General features: G+C 36.5%; 1 protein-coding gene across 3 annotated transcripts in view; it reads left to right on the forward strand.

The window, feature by feature from the left end:
* Nucleotides 1-15,710, forward strand: part of OLFM3 (olfactomedin 3) — a 52,345-nt gene that overhangs the window by 18,714 nt on the left and 17,921 nt on the right. For all 3 annotated transcript variants that reach the window (XM_060142443.1, XM_060142445.1, XM_060142444.1), the window contains one exon: nucleotides 2,258-2,477. In XM_060142443.1, coding sequence (XP_059998426.1) covers nucleotides 2,258-2,477 — 220 coding nt within the window. The remainder of the gene's footprint in view (nucleotides 1-2,257; nucleotides 2,478-15,710) is intronic.

Raw genomic sequence — 15,710 nt, forward strand, 5'->3', positions numbered from 1 at the left:
GAATACTTTTAAATTGGAAGAAAATCCTCCTCTGGCACACCCTTTTCAGCTTATCAAAAAATCTAAGTAGGTTGTGTCTTCTATATTCTTTATGATAAAAAAGCTTGTTCTCGTTATCATACTTGAGACTATCATTCTTATATAAAGAAATCCTGGTTGGGTAAGATAGTCTAGGTATACACTTTGCTATAAGAGCAACATAGTAGAAAATGAAATTCTAGAAAGGATAAGTAAGCACAGATCTGTGTTATTCTACTTTAATCTTTTAAGTATTCGATACGTATATTAGTTGGACTTTCTATTGCTCTCTGACAAGTGTCCAGAGTTAGAACTGACTGACAATAATTGAATTATAAATTTTTGAAAAGACCCCAAAATTCATATATATATACACACACACACACACACACACACACACACACACACACACACACACACACACACACACACAACATATAATTTTTAGCTCAGGGGAAATAAAATGCCACCAAAATTGTGACACTGAATTACTCTCTTTTCAATATTCCCATAGTAGAATGTAAAACTCTTCATTGTAACAGTTGCTATAATATGCAGCAAATGGTACCATCAGAACTCTTCTCATTAAAATCCTAATGAAGCAACTGTGTCTTCCTTTAGGGATAGCACAAAATGCTCAAACTAACAAGTTTATTTCAAAATGAGCCACTAAAATGAGCAAAGCTATGCAATTCTGCCTTTTGACTGTGATATTTATCAATCTTTCTCATTAAGACTCTCTGTCCCCTCCCACTCAACATGGACGTACAGACAAATTCTAAGCATTCCAATCTTACAGAACAAGTGGAAATTCCCCCCAAGATACACAAGCCCATAAATCAGGGTGGCAATGGGAGCTCCTGCTATTTTAATGCATTGATAGTGATAACATGTTCTAAATGTAATTGTAAAATGCAATTTTCAGCTCCTTAAATTAGTTAGTATACAGCATGGTTTCTGTTATGATCATAGCAGTGACAGCTCTTCAACGAATGAGATAAATTGCAATAAACTCACAACTGAATCAAACTCATGAAATATTTTCACTGACCACCACCACCAAGTTAAAAGAAGGGAAAAGAAGGTGACATGTTCAGAAACTGAAAGTGAAACTGCAGGTTTGGCTCAGTCCCAAGATAGGAGTGAGGGAAACAGTGCTGGCAAAGTATACTTCTTGTTCTCTAGACAAAAATCAACGTTTCAGTTTCAAACAACTCTGTGCTCTTTTATTACATCAATTATGAGCACCTTAGTCCCTGAAAGAGTTAATTTCACTACACTGGTAAGCAACTCTGCCTTACATAAAGAGCTCTAAATTATCTTTGCTTAGGCAAATGAAGTCGGAGAATGGGTAATAATTCAAAATAGTAAACAGCAACATACATTTCTTTGAGTTTTGAAAAGCTTTGCATGATTTACTATACTTGCTGAACTTACCTTCCTAATGATGCTGTGCTAAGAAGGATATTAAAAAGAGGGAGGAGTAGAAGGACAGAGTGGTGGAAGCCCGAAGTTGGAAAAATTCTGTTAGGCAAAAGCTGTTCCAGGATCCAAAATTTCCTGTAAGTACCCCTATATTATTAATAATTAGTTAATGGGTAAATAGACTTAACTAAACAGGATATTTGACCTATTTCTAATAATTCGTAACTAGAAGATGGACCCTGCTTCTATTTCCTAACTAAATAATGCATTGTTCACTTTATAAAATGCCACCAGAAAGCAAGATAGTACATAAACCCCGAACTGCTACCATAGGAAGTTTTGTAATTATGATAAGGATCAATTTGTTTCATAAGCAAGTAACCATTTAAAGAGGTGTTCTTGTATTGAAAAGCTGAGATAAGTGGATTACTATTAATGATCATGTAGCCACTTACATTCTCACGAAATACACAATTTCAATCAAAAATCAATAAGCAGGGCTTCCCTGGTGGCGCAGTGGTTAACAGTCCACCGGCCGATAAGGGGGACATGGGTTCGTGCCCCGGTCCGGGAGGACCCTGCATGCCGCGGAGAGGCTGGGCCCGTGAGCCATGACCGCTGAGCCTGCGCTTCCGGAGCCTGTGTCCGCAATGGGAGAGGCCCGCATACCGCAAAAAAAAAAAAAAAAAAAAAAAAATCAATAAGCAATTGTGAATCTGTCTTAAGAATCTCCCTTAAGTATCATGTGAAAAAGAACGTTGCTGTTTGATCTGTTTAAATGACTCTCATGAATACAATTGGCTGCTTTTCACAGGAGTTGAAAGAGAAGATGGACGAGCTCCTGCCCTTGATTCCTGTGCTGGAACAGTACAAAACAGATGCCAAGTTAATCACCCAGTTCAAGGAGGAAATCCGGAATCTGTCTGCCGTCCTCACTGGAATTCAGGAGGAAATTGGAGTCTATGACTATGAGGAACTACATCAAAGGGTGCTTAGCTTGGAAACCAGACTTCGTGACTGCATGAAAAAGCTAAGTGAGTAGAACAGTCCATTTGTCCAGGTTGCATTTTTAAGTAGTTTCAATGACAACTGCATTCTTACATTTTGGAAATAGTCATGAATTCCTAATTCTAGGGAAACCAGCACCTGCTTTCTAAGTGTAAAATAAGCGTTCCTTGGGCTTCCCTGGTGGCGCAGTGGTTGAGAGTCTGCCTGCCAATGCAGGGGACACGGGTTCGAGCCCTGGTCTGGGAAGATCCCACATGCCACGGAGCAGCTGGGCCCGTGAGCCACAACTACTAAGCCTGCGTGTCTGGAGCCTGTGCTCTGCAACAAGACAGGCCACGACAGTGAGAGGCCTGCACACTGCAATGAAGAGTGGCTCCCGCTCTTCGCAACTGGGGAAAGCCCTCGAGCAGAAACGAAAACCCAACAGAGCCAAAAATAAAAATAAATTAATAAATTAATTTAAAAAAAAAAGAACAGTTAAAAAAAAAAAGTGTTCCTTGATGGCTTAAGCAGGCCTGGTTATTCAAGGTTATCTGACTAACAGTTGCCTGATTTTCAGAGCACCCTGTTACCGCGGTGGCTTGAAATAAGAGGTCTGGCAAATACAGTAATGCTATTGGCTACACTAATGGAAATAAGCTTTATTTCAGATTATCGGTGACGGTCAATCACTGTGTGGCCACGGAAGAGGAAAGCCATTTCTGGCAGTAGAGAAAGTTAGAGACTGGGGAAAAGGCCATTGCCCTGGGACCAAATGTGAAACAGCAATGATAAGGAAATGAATACAATTTCTCTACTATGCAGAGCTGCCATCTGCTGCTCTGATCCACTCAAGAAATAAAAAGGAGGTACCTACTCAAATACATATTCACTACTCTACAAGGGGCCAAGCACGTGACATGGGGAATGAACTTTACTTTTTGACTACTAAAATGTGTGGTTCCACGTGGCCTGAGTTTACAAACTTTTCCATTGCCACTCAGTTGAAGTTATCATGGGACTAGTTTGTAACAATGTGAAATAAATAAGTGTTCATGAATTGACTAAGAGGGATTGTAAACCCATTTAGGAAGAGTATTTTAGTTGTTAACATGCTGTGATATGATGGTGTTAGGTGAGGGGGACTCAATAACCATAGAAAGTGTTCTCTCAAGGTAAGAAAAACTTTCCTGGAATAGGAAATAAACTGGGAAGAGGAGTAAAGAATTTCAAAAAAAGAGTCAATTTCTAGTAAAGAAACATTCAGAGCATAAATGTAAACACAAAATAAAGTTTGGATGACTTACAAAAATATTTTAAAGACTACTTATTTTACAGGTGCAATCCAAATGATAAAAAAAAAAGATAGCTAAAATACAATGTTGCGTTCAGTAATCACAGCCTCAAAACAAAGTGGGGAATCACCACCTCGGAGGCCCCACTGCAGTCATCTCAGGATTTCCAAGAGAATCTAACAGAATTTAACAGAAGGCAGTAACGTAAACTCCTAAGGCTAAACACACGTGCAGCAACCCTCAGCTCCTTATTTCTCATCATGCAAGGCCCATACTTTTTCACCTGTAACTGGTCTCCTAATAATCATAACTCCAATAGATTCCGTGACTTGCTCTTCTCTACCCACTGTCCACCTTTTTGCCAAAGGGATTTTTTTTAAGTACAAGTCTGAAATTATTTTCCTCTATTTAAAATTTCCTATGAATCCCTTATGTCCGATACAGCCCATGGCTTAGGAGGGCCTTCATTGTGGCACTCCCTACATCTCTCATCTTCGGTCCTGCCATTTCTCCCCTCATACACTATCCCCCAGTCACATGTGCTCCACACTCTAACCATGGGGCCATACTGAGAAGCTGTTTGTTCCTTCTCCTGAAACACTCTTTCCCCTGTTTATCCTTGCTTTATAAATAAACATACTTAAAACCTGCCACGTGTGACAGACTCCTATTCATTTTGCAGGTCTCAGTTTAAATGTAATGTCTCACCTGAATTTTCACTGCCCTCCCCATGTGTCCTCTGCATCCCTGCTAGGTGCTCTCAGATCTTGAAATCTCACCAATGATTGGACTTTTCATGTTTCATTATCATTTTGTGTTATTGGATGTCTCTTTTGCTAGACTTCTGTTCCATAAGAATAAGTACGTCTATGATATTCACTCTAAATACTGTATCTCCCATTGCCTAGAAAACTAAGAAAAGTTTCTCAGTAAATATTTGCTGAATAAATTAATTCTATAAGCAGTCATAGTAACAATTTCTAAACTTTCAACAGAGTAAATATTAGGTATTTCAACAAGTAGCAGAGAACAATCCCCTTTACTTGCAAAACAATGATCTCTTTTAGCTACATATTTGTGTCAAGATGGCATAGGACTGATTAAGATTAAGCAAGGGAAAAGTCATTTATTTAATACAGCACTTAAAAACTCCCTTATATGGTGTGCTTTTATAATTCAAGTTGTGGAGTTTATTGCTAACAGAAAATAGGTAAATATTACTGCATAAAGAAATTCTGCTGTCATATTTTATTCTTTTTTAACCAAGAAATACTTTTAGGGGCTTCCCTGGTGGCACAGTGGTTGAGAGTCCGCCTGCTGATGCAGGGGACATGGGTTCGTGCCCCGGTCCGGGAAGATCCCACATGCCGCGGAACGGCTAGGCCCGTGAGCCATGGCCGCTGAGCCTGCGCATCCGGAGCCTGTGCTCCGCAACGGGAAAAGCCACAACAGTGAGAGGCCCGCATACCGCAAATAAGCAAATAAACAAATAAATAAATAAATATTTTAGTTCAATGCACAGATTCATTTTATAGCTTGCCAGATGATGTCTGGCAAGAAGAAAATCCCAAACCAAGAATTGTTTTAGTGCTCTCAATACCTAAAAGTTACTTTAGGGGTTCAAAGGAGTATTCAAATGCATATTTATTAGCCCATAAAATATCTGGGTAAAGATATTCTATAAATGACAGTACATAGGACTAATCTGTGTAGGGCTTTAATCTGATTTGGAAGAGGTCCATTTGTTGTTGATGAACCATTGAAGACCTTGAGAATCTATTCACTCTGTCATTCCTAGTATCTCACAATAAACCCAAGCCATTGGCTTTGTATGCTAAGTCCAGGCACCTACTTAGCGCAAACGGCCTCAACTAATAAACAAGGACAGGCAACAGAAAGGTTCTACACTTAGTAATCACCTTGAACCTTAAAGTGTGCCAGTTATGTTTTTGAAGGATTAACATGGAAAACTCTTGGGATTTGCTCTACTTTACAAATGAACTTCACTTCTAACATACACTCTGAGTTTACTTAGCTGGAAATAATGTCCACCACAGTTAGGAAATTCTACATTCATCTCAGCTCTTTCATAACTCCCAATTTGTTTTTACTAATCCACATATAACTCCCAACACAGAATCTCCTACAATATTAAAAATGATATTTGGGACAAAGAGGGTTAATCTAAGTAGACACAGATTCATCCTATTCCTTCTTACTGAACCATGGATAATGTCTCTATGGTGTCCTTAGGCCTCAGGACTGTGATCTGCAATATATGTCAAAGATTTGTTTTATTAATTTTCCCCCATGGACCACAAAGTTTGAAAGACTGTGACTGTCAAATAAATTATATTAATTAGTTAACATTTATTTTTATTTTAACTAATCAAAAATATAAAATCTAGCAACCAATATAGATATCAAACAGCAATAAAACTAGCATTTAATCTTCTTATTTAATGAGATGATTGCTATTTGAGTTAACTGATATGACCTTATAAGATATTGAAAACAGTTCTCACATCATAATGCTTTAGATTATTAGTGGCCCTCAAATCCCTATTCACTTAGTACAGAGGCCAGTGCCACAAGCAATGACTCTAACTCATTTATGCTTTTGTCCCAAGAACTGGGTACTTTTCTCCATCATACCATGTTTATGTCAATTAATCAAAACCACTTACTGAGACTCTCTTGAGCAGAGAGGATGTCTATCAACTGGACCACAATGCTTAATTACAATGTAGAAAACATGTCCAGGTAGAGACAGACAGCCCTAACACTGTGAAATCTAAAGCCACATAGTTCCTAAAAAAATAAATAAGTGAATCTTCATATTTTTCATTAAAAAAAGAATTACTCCAATTTCAAGGGAAGTACCTGATAAGGCTCATTTATTTACAGAAGAAAACAAACAATTTTGTGTGGTACTAAGTTATAACTTGATTAACATTTTACTTAGATTTTACAATTCCTGAAAACTGGTACAGACTGGACCAAGTTATCTCTGTGAACTCTTAATTCCATGCCTGGCAGTATCTCATAAATAAGGGCCTGAATATCAAAATGTCAGAGCACACAGACTCAGAAAACAGATGTTAAATAACATCAGGACCATTCACAGGAAATGTAGAGAAAAAAACGTATCAGGGGTTCAATGTTCCAAAAAGGTCTAAAATCCAGTTGCTATGCTGCTCAGATCTAGAGTGGGATATTGGATAATTATGACATCAGCAATATAGCAACAGGTGCAGTAAGGCTCATCTATCAATGGCATCTTTATTCTTCACAAAAGCCTCTAAACACACACAGCCAATTAGCAGAGGGTAAAAATGGACTGGGGAAAGAAAATAAAATTGCAGCCGTGATGAATACATTTCCACTCACCTTTTCAGTGGATTTGCTTTTAGGGGAGATGTCACAGTGCACAGCACATGAATTTTAAGAAACTAAAAAACAAACTAGTGTCATTGCCTGCAAAGTTTAACTTAATAAGGTGCTGAAGGAATCACAAGTCATTGAGACCACTAGGGCACCATTCAGCTTATTTCTACTAGGGAATTAAAGTTTTAGAGAAAATAGAAATTAGAAAAAATGCTTCAACAGAAATGCATCCTAGTGGCCTGAATGAGGTATAGTAATGTACGTTCCTAAAAGTGCTTAATTTTCTCTATGAGGGACTGAGTAAAGTCCCCTGTGTTTAATTAAAACGTATCACATTCCTAGACATGCAAAATGTAATTGTATGCATGTGAGAATTTGACTGGAAAAGCACAGCTGAAGCTCTTGCACACCCCCTGAGATCACCAATAGATACTTAATGTAGATTATAATCAGGTTTTCCAGGTTTCCAGCCCTCCAACTCCACCCCCCACCCCGACATTTCCTCGGGTTAGTTCTATTTTAGGGCAATAGTTTGGTGCCATCTAGTAAAGTACAGGATGCATCCTTCTATTAACAGAAACAGTTTTGAGCCTTCATGTTTAACAGAAGTAACAGCAGCATTCAAAATTTGAGATTACAAGTAATCTCAACTTGGGTTACTATTTTTATCATGTTTATGCCAAATTAGTTTTAAAAGAGAAACCAAATTGTCTACATGGTAGTAGTCTTATTTGTACATTCAACAAATATTTATTGACTCCCCAGTGTGCACTGGCACTTAACCAGGTATTTGGGGCTACAAAGATGAGTAGCAGGCAGTGTCCTCCTACCGTCAGAAAACTTGCATTATAGTGGGGACAATAAGCACATAAGTAGGTAACTACAGCAATGCTGAGAGCCTACTGCTTGACAGACACTATGCCAGCTTTCTTAGGTGTGTTAGTCCTAATTGCTCTAAGAACTCGGGGTCAGGTATTATTATTAGCAATTTATGGAAAATAGATACTCAGCTTAAATTAATTTTCCAAAGGTACATGTTGGAGGCAACAACTTTAAACCCAAGTCCTTCTGAGTTCAAGGGCTGAGATTTCTTTCCCACACATGATGTGTTTTGTTGGGTACCTAATAATAGAGAAATGCCCTGGACACCTCAGTAAGTTTAACTCAGTAAACAGAACCCAACTGCTGTAGAAAGAAAGAAGTCAGAGTCACTTTTGATTCTTCCTTGAATTTCACTCACATGCAATCACATCTCCCCTCTCCCTCACAATTTCTCAAAACCACCTCTTTTCTGCATTCACACTTCCACCACCCTAGTCCACAGCACCACTGATCACCTCTCAGATGGATTACCACAATGGCCTCCTAACCACTCTCCTTACCTGAAGTCATTCCCTGTCTACCACACTAGGAATTTAGAATAATCTTTTTGACATGCAAATCTAATTATATTATACCTTGTTTAAGGGATTTTCCTTTAAAATTAATTCTAAATAGCTTTGCCTCATTTGTCTTGATGACATGGATTCTGCCTAACTCTAGCCCTTTTCTCTCAAATTCTCACCAGGCACTCACTCTAAGTGTTAGTCAGTTTAATCCTTTCAGTTCCTCAATCGTGCATGCTTCTTCACCTCCTGGACACTGAACTTCCTCTCCCCTTTCATGGAACACTCTTCCTCCCTACCTTACCTATCCAAATTCTAAGCTTCCTCTTTCATTTTATAGACCAGATACCAGCTTTTCTGTGGAGGCTTCTCTGATTGCATCCTTCTTAAAACATGGCTGAATTCCCCTGGCACAGTCTCCCACATGCCCCCACTTCACCCCCCCCATGACACTTCAGCTATTTTACAGAAAATTTCCATTTCCTTTTCTTTAATCTTCACTACCTTATAGACAAGGTGTCCTTGCTCTGAGAAGTCAGGGATCATCTGTGTCTTGTTCCAGTTGAATCTCTATAGACTGTGATAAAACATCTGAAACATAAAAGGTAAAAATTGGTGTCTACGGAGTTTCTGAGAGCAAATACTATTTTTTAAATAAAAAGCTTTATGTTGCTTTCAAGAAATAAATCAGTGTATGTCAAAGATAAAACATCTATATCTTTTACAAAACAAAAAATCTTTTGGAAAAAAAAAACAAAAGCACAGTATTTTTTTTAATCCTTATTTTTATTGCCATCTGTTCTTTCTTCAATGGCAATGCAGTATTTCATTCCCAAAACACCTGATATTTGGCTGTACTTAGTACTTAAAGCAAGAGACAGTGAAAATCTCAGTGAAAGAAAGAATTAACAGGAAAGTCAAACTGTGTGCCTGGGATGAATAAGAGTGCAATTTAACTTGGAAATATAATGGGAGAAATTTATAAGCCTACCTCCTCAAATTAAACTGAGTAGATCTTCAAATAAGTTATTTACCAAAAAGTCCTATTCTTCCTAAAATTCCAGATTATAATATGGAATGCAATTTCTCTGGTATCCATGCACCTGATGATGATTCATTCTTCTGGAACCCCGAGACCCTAGTGATTTTAGCACATTTTTGAGGTAACTGGTATATCCTGTTTTACCATAAATTGATTTATTGTTTATCTTTCTTTTTAATGTCCTAAATTTTCCTAGATTACAACTAATATAAGCCTTTTAACAATATAAAGCCTGTGTTTTTAGAGGCAAGCCAAATTATTCAGTTTTCATAATGCAATTCTGCTCCACTTAGTTTGGATGTTAGATAGGCTTCTCCTTAAAGATGTGTTCATAATATAAGCTTTATTTCAGAAAAAGTTCAGGCAGTTTTTAAATTTAAGAGTAAAATTGTGTTAACTTTGGAAGGTGGAGGTATTTAGACACATATTATTCTTGATCCCATTTACCAGACACCCACTGAAAGCTCATTCCATGCCATTCAATATGGCATCTGTTATGTTCATTCTTATCCCCACCTTTCCTTCAGCAGTATAGTTGGTAAGATTAGACATACAAATAAAAGGTTAAATAATATAAATAGATTTTACTATCAAACGTATGGTAGAGAAAAACTTACTTTAAGTAGCTTTAATAGATAGACTTTAAAAATCAAATCATATCTACTTCTTGCTACATGAGTTCTCCAATGGCCTTTAAGTAAAAAGAAGTAACATTCTTTCATAAACATATTTGCCACTCCATTAAATTTATTTATATGGGCATGGCCTTAGGATTCAAATCCAGAGCTATTAGTACACAATGTTACAAAGTACAATTATATATTAAAGAAATAAACAAAAAGATGGTTTTTATGCTTCACTGATCCAAACTGATCTTCCTGCTGAATCCCAAATGATACCTTTTCCTGAGCTACTTATTGATAAATATGGATTGTAACTGATAATAAAAAACTTAATGTTTCAAAAGCATCAGAGTATTAAAATGGTTACTTTTCTCAACTACCTATTCAGTATATTTTCTGAACATACAGAACCGTGCACGTGTAATATATTATAAAATGCTAATATTTTCATGTGTCTCACTGAAGACAGAAGAGCATAGCAGGAAAAAATCAATGAAGGAAGACTCAACTTCCTTCTTTGCCATCCACTTTTGCAGGAACATTTGTCTTCCACGCATTTGGGGAAATTATCCTTTCTTTCTGGCTTCTTTTGTCCTCATAGAAAGTGAGAGTAAAGTGAGAAAAATAATGTGTATTTGAACAAAAGCTAGTTTGGGGGAACCAATAAATGGAAATGACTTTCACTGTTTATTTTACTTTATAATTTCTGTGCTCTGTTAGAATGAGAATACCTGTGTTTACTTAATTCTATCACAAATTGTAAATAAAAAAGTGGCCAGTTTTTATAAATTCCTGCAACTCTAATTTTACTAATATCATTTGACAAGATGAATTTTAGCTTAGGACTCTAATAACTATTTTTAAGAGAAACTTCTACTGGGAAGAAATCAACATCAAGAGCCCTTTCTGTGTTTTGCTTCCCAAGAGTAAGGGTAGATAATGATGATGTCCATGATCATGATCACCCTGATGACGTGTGTGTGTTTTACAACCACCACAAATAATACCACCTTCTCCCCATCAGCATAAATGTCTACTGATCCCATATCCATTCCATGCTCCCTTAGAGTAACAAAATGTCAAGCTTCAGAACTTCCATCTTAGAGATGAGGAAACTCCACCCTGGAGAATAAGTACATTATCCAATATTACACAATGATTTAATATTGTGGCTTAGATTAGAAACCAGACCACCTAACACCCACCTCAGGATTCTAACCTGGATGAAATATACTACACAAAGAACATTTCCTGGAAAACTGTGGAAGTCAGAACAGAGAGACAAACAACAACAAAACTGTTAAAAGAGGCATAGTTAATAAATAAACTACCATTTGCTTATGAAATTCATTTATTATTCTCTTTCATAAGTTTTTCCCTCTCTACTAGATTATTTATAAAGGCAAACAAATCTTTATTAAGCAACAATAGTAACATCAGCACAAGAATAAAATTTCCCCACAACCTTATATTTCTTCACCCCCTTTTCTCTGCTTTTTCTTCAAAATAATCTTTTATAGCTGCTGCTTTGGTGTGTAGTCTTTTCAAAACCAACTCCAACTCAGCTTCTGATCTCAACATTCTCTTCATTTCAGTTTTGTAATCACCAATGGCTCCTTGCTGCCAAATTCCATGTTATTTCTTTGATTTTCTAGACACCTCTGTATTCCCCAGAGGTCAGTACATCATCCTTCTTAAAACATTTTCTTCTTTAGGATTTCTTAACACTGCACTATTTGTCCTATTCCATGTATAGCTTCTTATTGGGCTCCTTTGCTGGATGCTAGAAATATTGTGATGTCCCAGAACTCTGTTCTAAATGCCTTCCTCTTCTTTGTGTATGTCCTCTCTCCAAGGCTCTGGCTTTCACTATCTTCAGTGTGCTGAAGACTGTCAAAACTGTGTCTCAGAAGAGTGTCTCCTACCTACATCTGCATACTATCTTCTCTACATCTCTACTGGCATGGATAATAATCATAAACAACTTTAAATAAACCATAGTGAATTCTTGATTTTTCTTTCTTTTTCTTTCTTTTTTTTTTTTTTTTTCTTTTGCGTTACGCGGGCCTCTCACTGTTGTGGCCTCTCCCGTTGCGGAGCACAGGCTCCGGATGCGCAGGCTCAGCGGCCATGGCTCATGGGCCCAGCCGCTCCGTGGCATGTGGGATCTTCCCAGAACGGAGCACAAACCCGTGTCCCCTGCATCGGCAGGCAGACTCTCAACCACTGCGCCACCAGGGAAGCCCAATTCTTGGTTTTTCTTTCCAAACCCATTCATTCCTCAGCATTTCATCTAAATAAATGACACTACAATCTGACCATCTGAACAAACCAAATATCTCTAAATTATTTTTCAGTTTGAGATTTTCTTTAATTTCTCTTTTTAATTTTCATCCTAATGCCTAATCCAAAGCCTGGTCCTAACTGACTTTATCCAAAAAAGAAAAGAAAAGAAACCAAAAGAAAAACATAACCCAAATCCATCTACTTTCCTCCATCTTCATCACCACTTTCATTATCTCCCACCTGACCAATGTGATGACATTCAATGTGTCTCTCTGCCTACACTCTATCTCCTCTACAATTAATTTTTTACATGTAGGTAGAGTGATCTTTTTTTTAAACGTAGCTCACATTCTGTCACTTTCCCATCTTCTTAAAATCCTGCAATAGCTTTCCATCATACCTAGAATAAAAGCCAAATACTCTGATTTTACAAACCTTTATTCTGTTCAACTCTCCAACCTCATCTTCTACTTTTCCAAGTTTGTTCTGGACACACTGGCTTTCTGCATTTTTATTTCAATTTCTCTTAACTCACCAAGCATATCCAAATCCAGGGCCTTTACAAGAACAATAATCCTAGCTAACATTTATTAGACAATTAACTTTACCAAATACCGATCAAAACACTTAGCATTTATTTTTTATTTAATCTTCCCAATAACCCTTTGACTTAGATATTATTACTGCTGTTATCCACGAGACACTGACTGGTTAAAATTTGTTCAAGTCCTCCAGAGAGTAAGTGAGAAAATCAGGATTCAAATTCAGGCAGATTTCTTAAACCATGCCTCCAATTACTTTAAAATCCTACCTTTTTCTGGTTGATGCAATGACTAAACATCTTTCTCTTCAAGGATCCATGGCTGCCTGCTTGTCAATTAGATCCCAAATTAAATATCACCTTCTTTGAAAGGTCTTCCCTACTCACCAGTCTAAAGAAGCTACAACCTATGGACCTATTTTGTCTCCCTGTTCACCTTATATCCCCAGTATCTAGCACAGTCCTGGTACATAATAACTTCTTAGTGAATGGTTGTTTAAAAAATAATTATTTTACATTTAAATCATAACTATTTATTTTACCCTCTACCATATTTCAGAGAAAAACCTACTGCTACAAAAAGAAAGCAAACTCATTTTTAGTTGAGATGTCAGAAGCCTTTAACCTCTGGTATAATTTCTGTCTTAATTCCTGGCCTAAACATTACAAGGCTTAGCAGTATCTCTTTGCCATATGGATACAATACTGGGTTAGAGCCAAATACCCCAGAAGCCAAGATACCCCAAGCCATCAATGCATTATCAGTATCTGGAAATGTTGATTCATGAGATTCATGGTGTGAATCCTAGTCCCACAGATTGTTCTTATTCAGATTTGACTAACCAATCCAACTCAATTCATACTAAAGTTACGTTGACATAAACTGAATCCAGAGGATCATTTAAACCCATTTAAACCCAGAAAACAAATCAACATCTAAAATATGCATATGACTGAGGGAAATATGACCTTTGTGTCTTCTTGCTTTGTCCAAACTATGCTTCAGCCTTCAGGCAATAGAGGCCACCTATGGCAAAGGGGCCAATTTTGATGATAAGGTAGGTTAAAAACCACAGTTTGAGGTTTAATTTTACAGTTTGTCCCTCTAAAATGTTATATCAAACTTTGTAACTACAAAATCTCTATTCATTTTTAGTAACAGAACAACCTGACATCATCATAATTTCTTACTGATTGTGTTGCCACTCGGTCATTTCCTCTGGGTATAAAGTTTTCTGGGGATGAACATTCCATTATGTTTATGTTTCATATTTGGACTATATTGATCTATATCCAGAACAAATTTAAACTGGCATCTGAGATTCTTTGTATTTTTTTTTCAAATGACCATGAAATATCATTCATCTTTAAAGGATATTTTTCAAGACATTTTAGACTAATTCTTCCTCTTATAGAAAGTAGTTATTCAACAGGAGCATATTTTTCCAAGGTCATAATCACTTACTATTTTGAAATAAAATGTACAACATTTCTACTGGAATCACATGATTAGTATCTTTTAGTACAGCTCCTCCAAATGTACTAACCAATGTTATCACTTATTAGCTTTTTTTAACATCTATATGAAGTAACTGATGAATGTTAAAATTCATAGTGTGGATTCTAATTTTTTTAAGATTAAAAGAACTAGAGAGATTGCATTATCAATTGTAAGACAGAGTTAGAAGTTAAAGAACACAATTTCAAACTAGTGCTTGCAGTACTGAAACCAAATTAAAATGCAAAATATTCACAGCTTCCAATTCTGGAGACTTATTTACATCTTCAATTTCCACCTACTTCCTAAACCTGCAAGGAAGCATGACAAATAAAAATCTGGAAATGATCTGTCAATAGGCAGTATATAAATGTGATTTTTGCTTTTTAAATTTAATGTCTGATTTTAAGTTTTTACAACTATTTTAACTTTTTAAATTATAATTAAATATTGTATGTGCATGGCTAGAAAATTATATGCTTAAATAAAAAGGACTTGGAATAAAAAGCAACAGTCTCCTCCTCCAGCTCTGCTTTCCAGAGGCAATCACAATTTAATTTTAGGGCTTCAGGTGGTTAAATTTATGGCTTCAGGTGGTTAATATGCTTTTTTCCACTTTTTTTTGGTTTATCAGTTTTGGACGTTGTTTATTGACTTTCTGCTCTGCAATGTGAGGATACAGATAGCCCAACCAAAGCCACTTTCTCATAATATGCTTTCATAACTATTCACTTATATTTAAATATTTATTATTTTTTCCTCAACTCTAGGAAAACTCTCTAAACACCATATTTTTAAATACAAAGACAGTTATACCCCCATCTTTCTATCATTTCTTCTTTCAGTTTTTACTTTTCTCACAGTGTGAACTTTACCTATGCTTTTATGTTATCATGGTTGGAAACATTTTGTCTTTTCAATAATCACAGAACAGATGAAATGTCTGTTAAATATTCTGTAATTAGTTCACAGCCTGATTCTTCAAGTTCAACATGAGTGATTGCATTATTATCACAATGCTTATGTTGTTCTTCGGAAGCTAAGTGGTGGACTTCAATGTCTCTAAGTCAAATGTCACATCAGTGCTATTCAAATGAGACTGTTACTAGAGTTAAGTTCAAATGAATTCTCCTCTTATGTACTCCAATAACTGCCTTCACCATAACCAGTTTTTTCCTAGAAGGTCTCACACAGTATTTCTATAGATTAATTCCTCTTATTTC

Source organism: Lagenorhynchus albirostris, chromosome 2, assembly GCF_949774975.1.
Source record: "Lagenorhynchus albirostris chromosome 2, mLagAlb1.1, whole genome shotgun sequence".
In the NCBI taxonomy this organism is placed as follows: Eukaryota; Metazoa; Chordata; class Mammalia; order Artiodactyla; family Delphinidae; genus Lagenorhynchus; species Lagenorhynchus albirostris.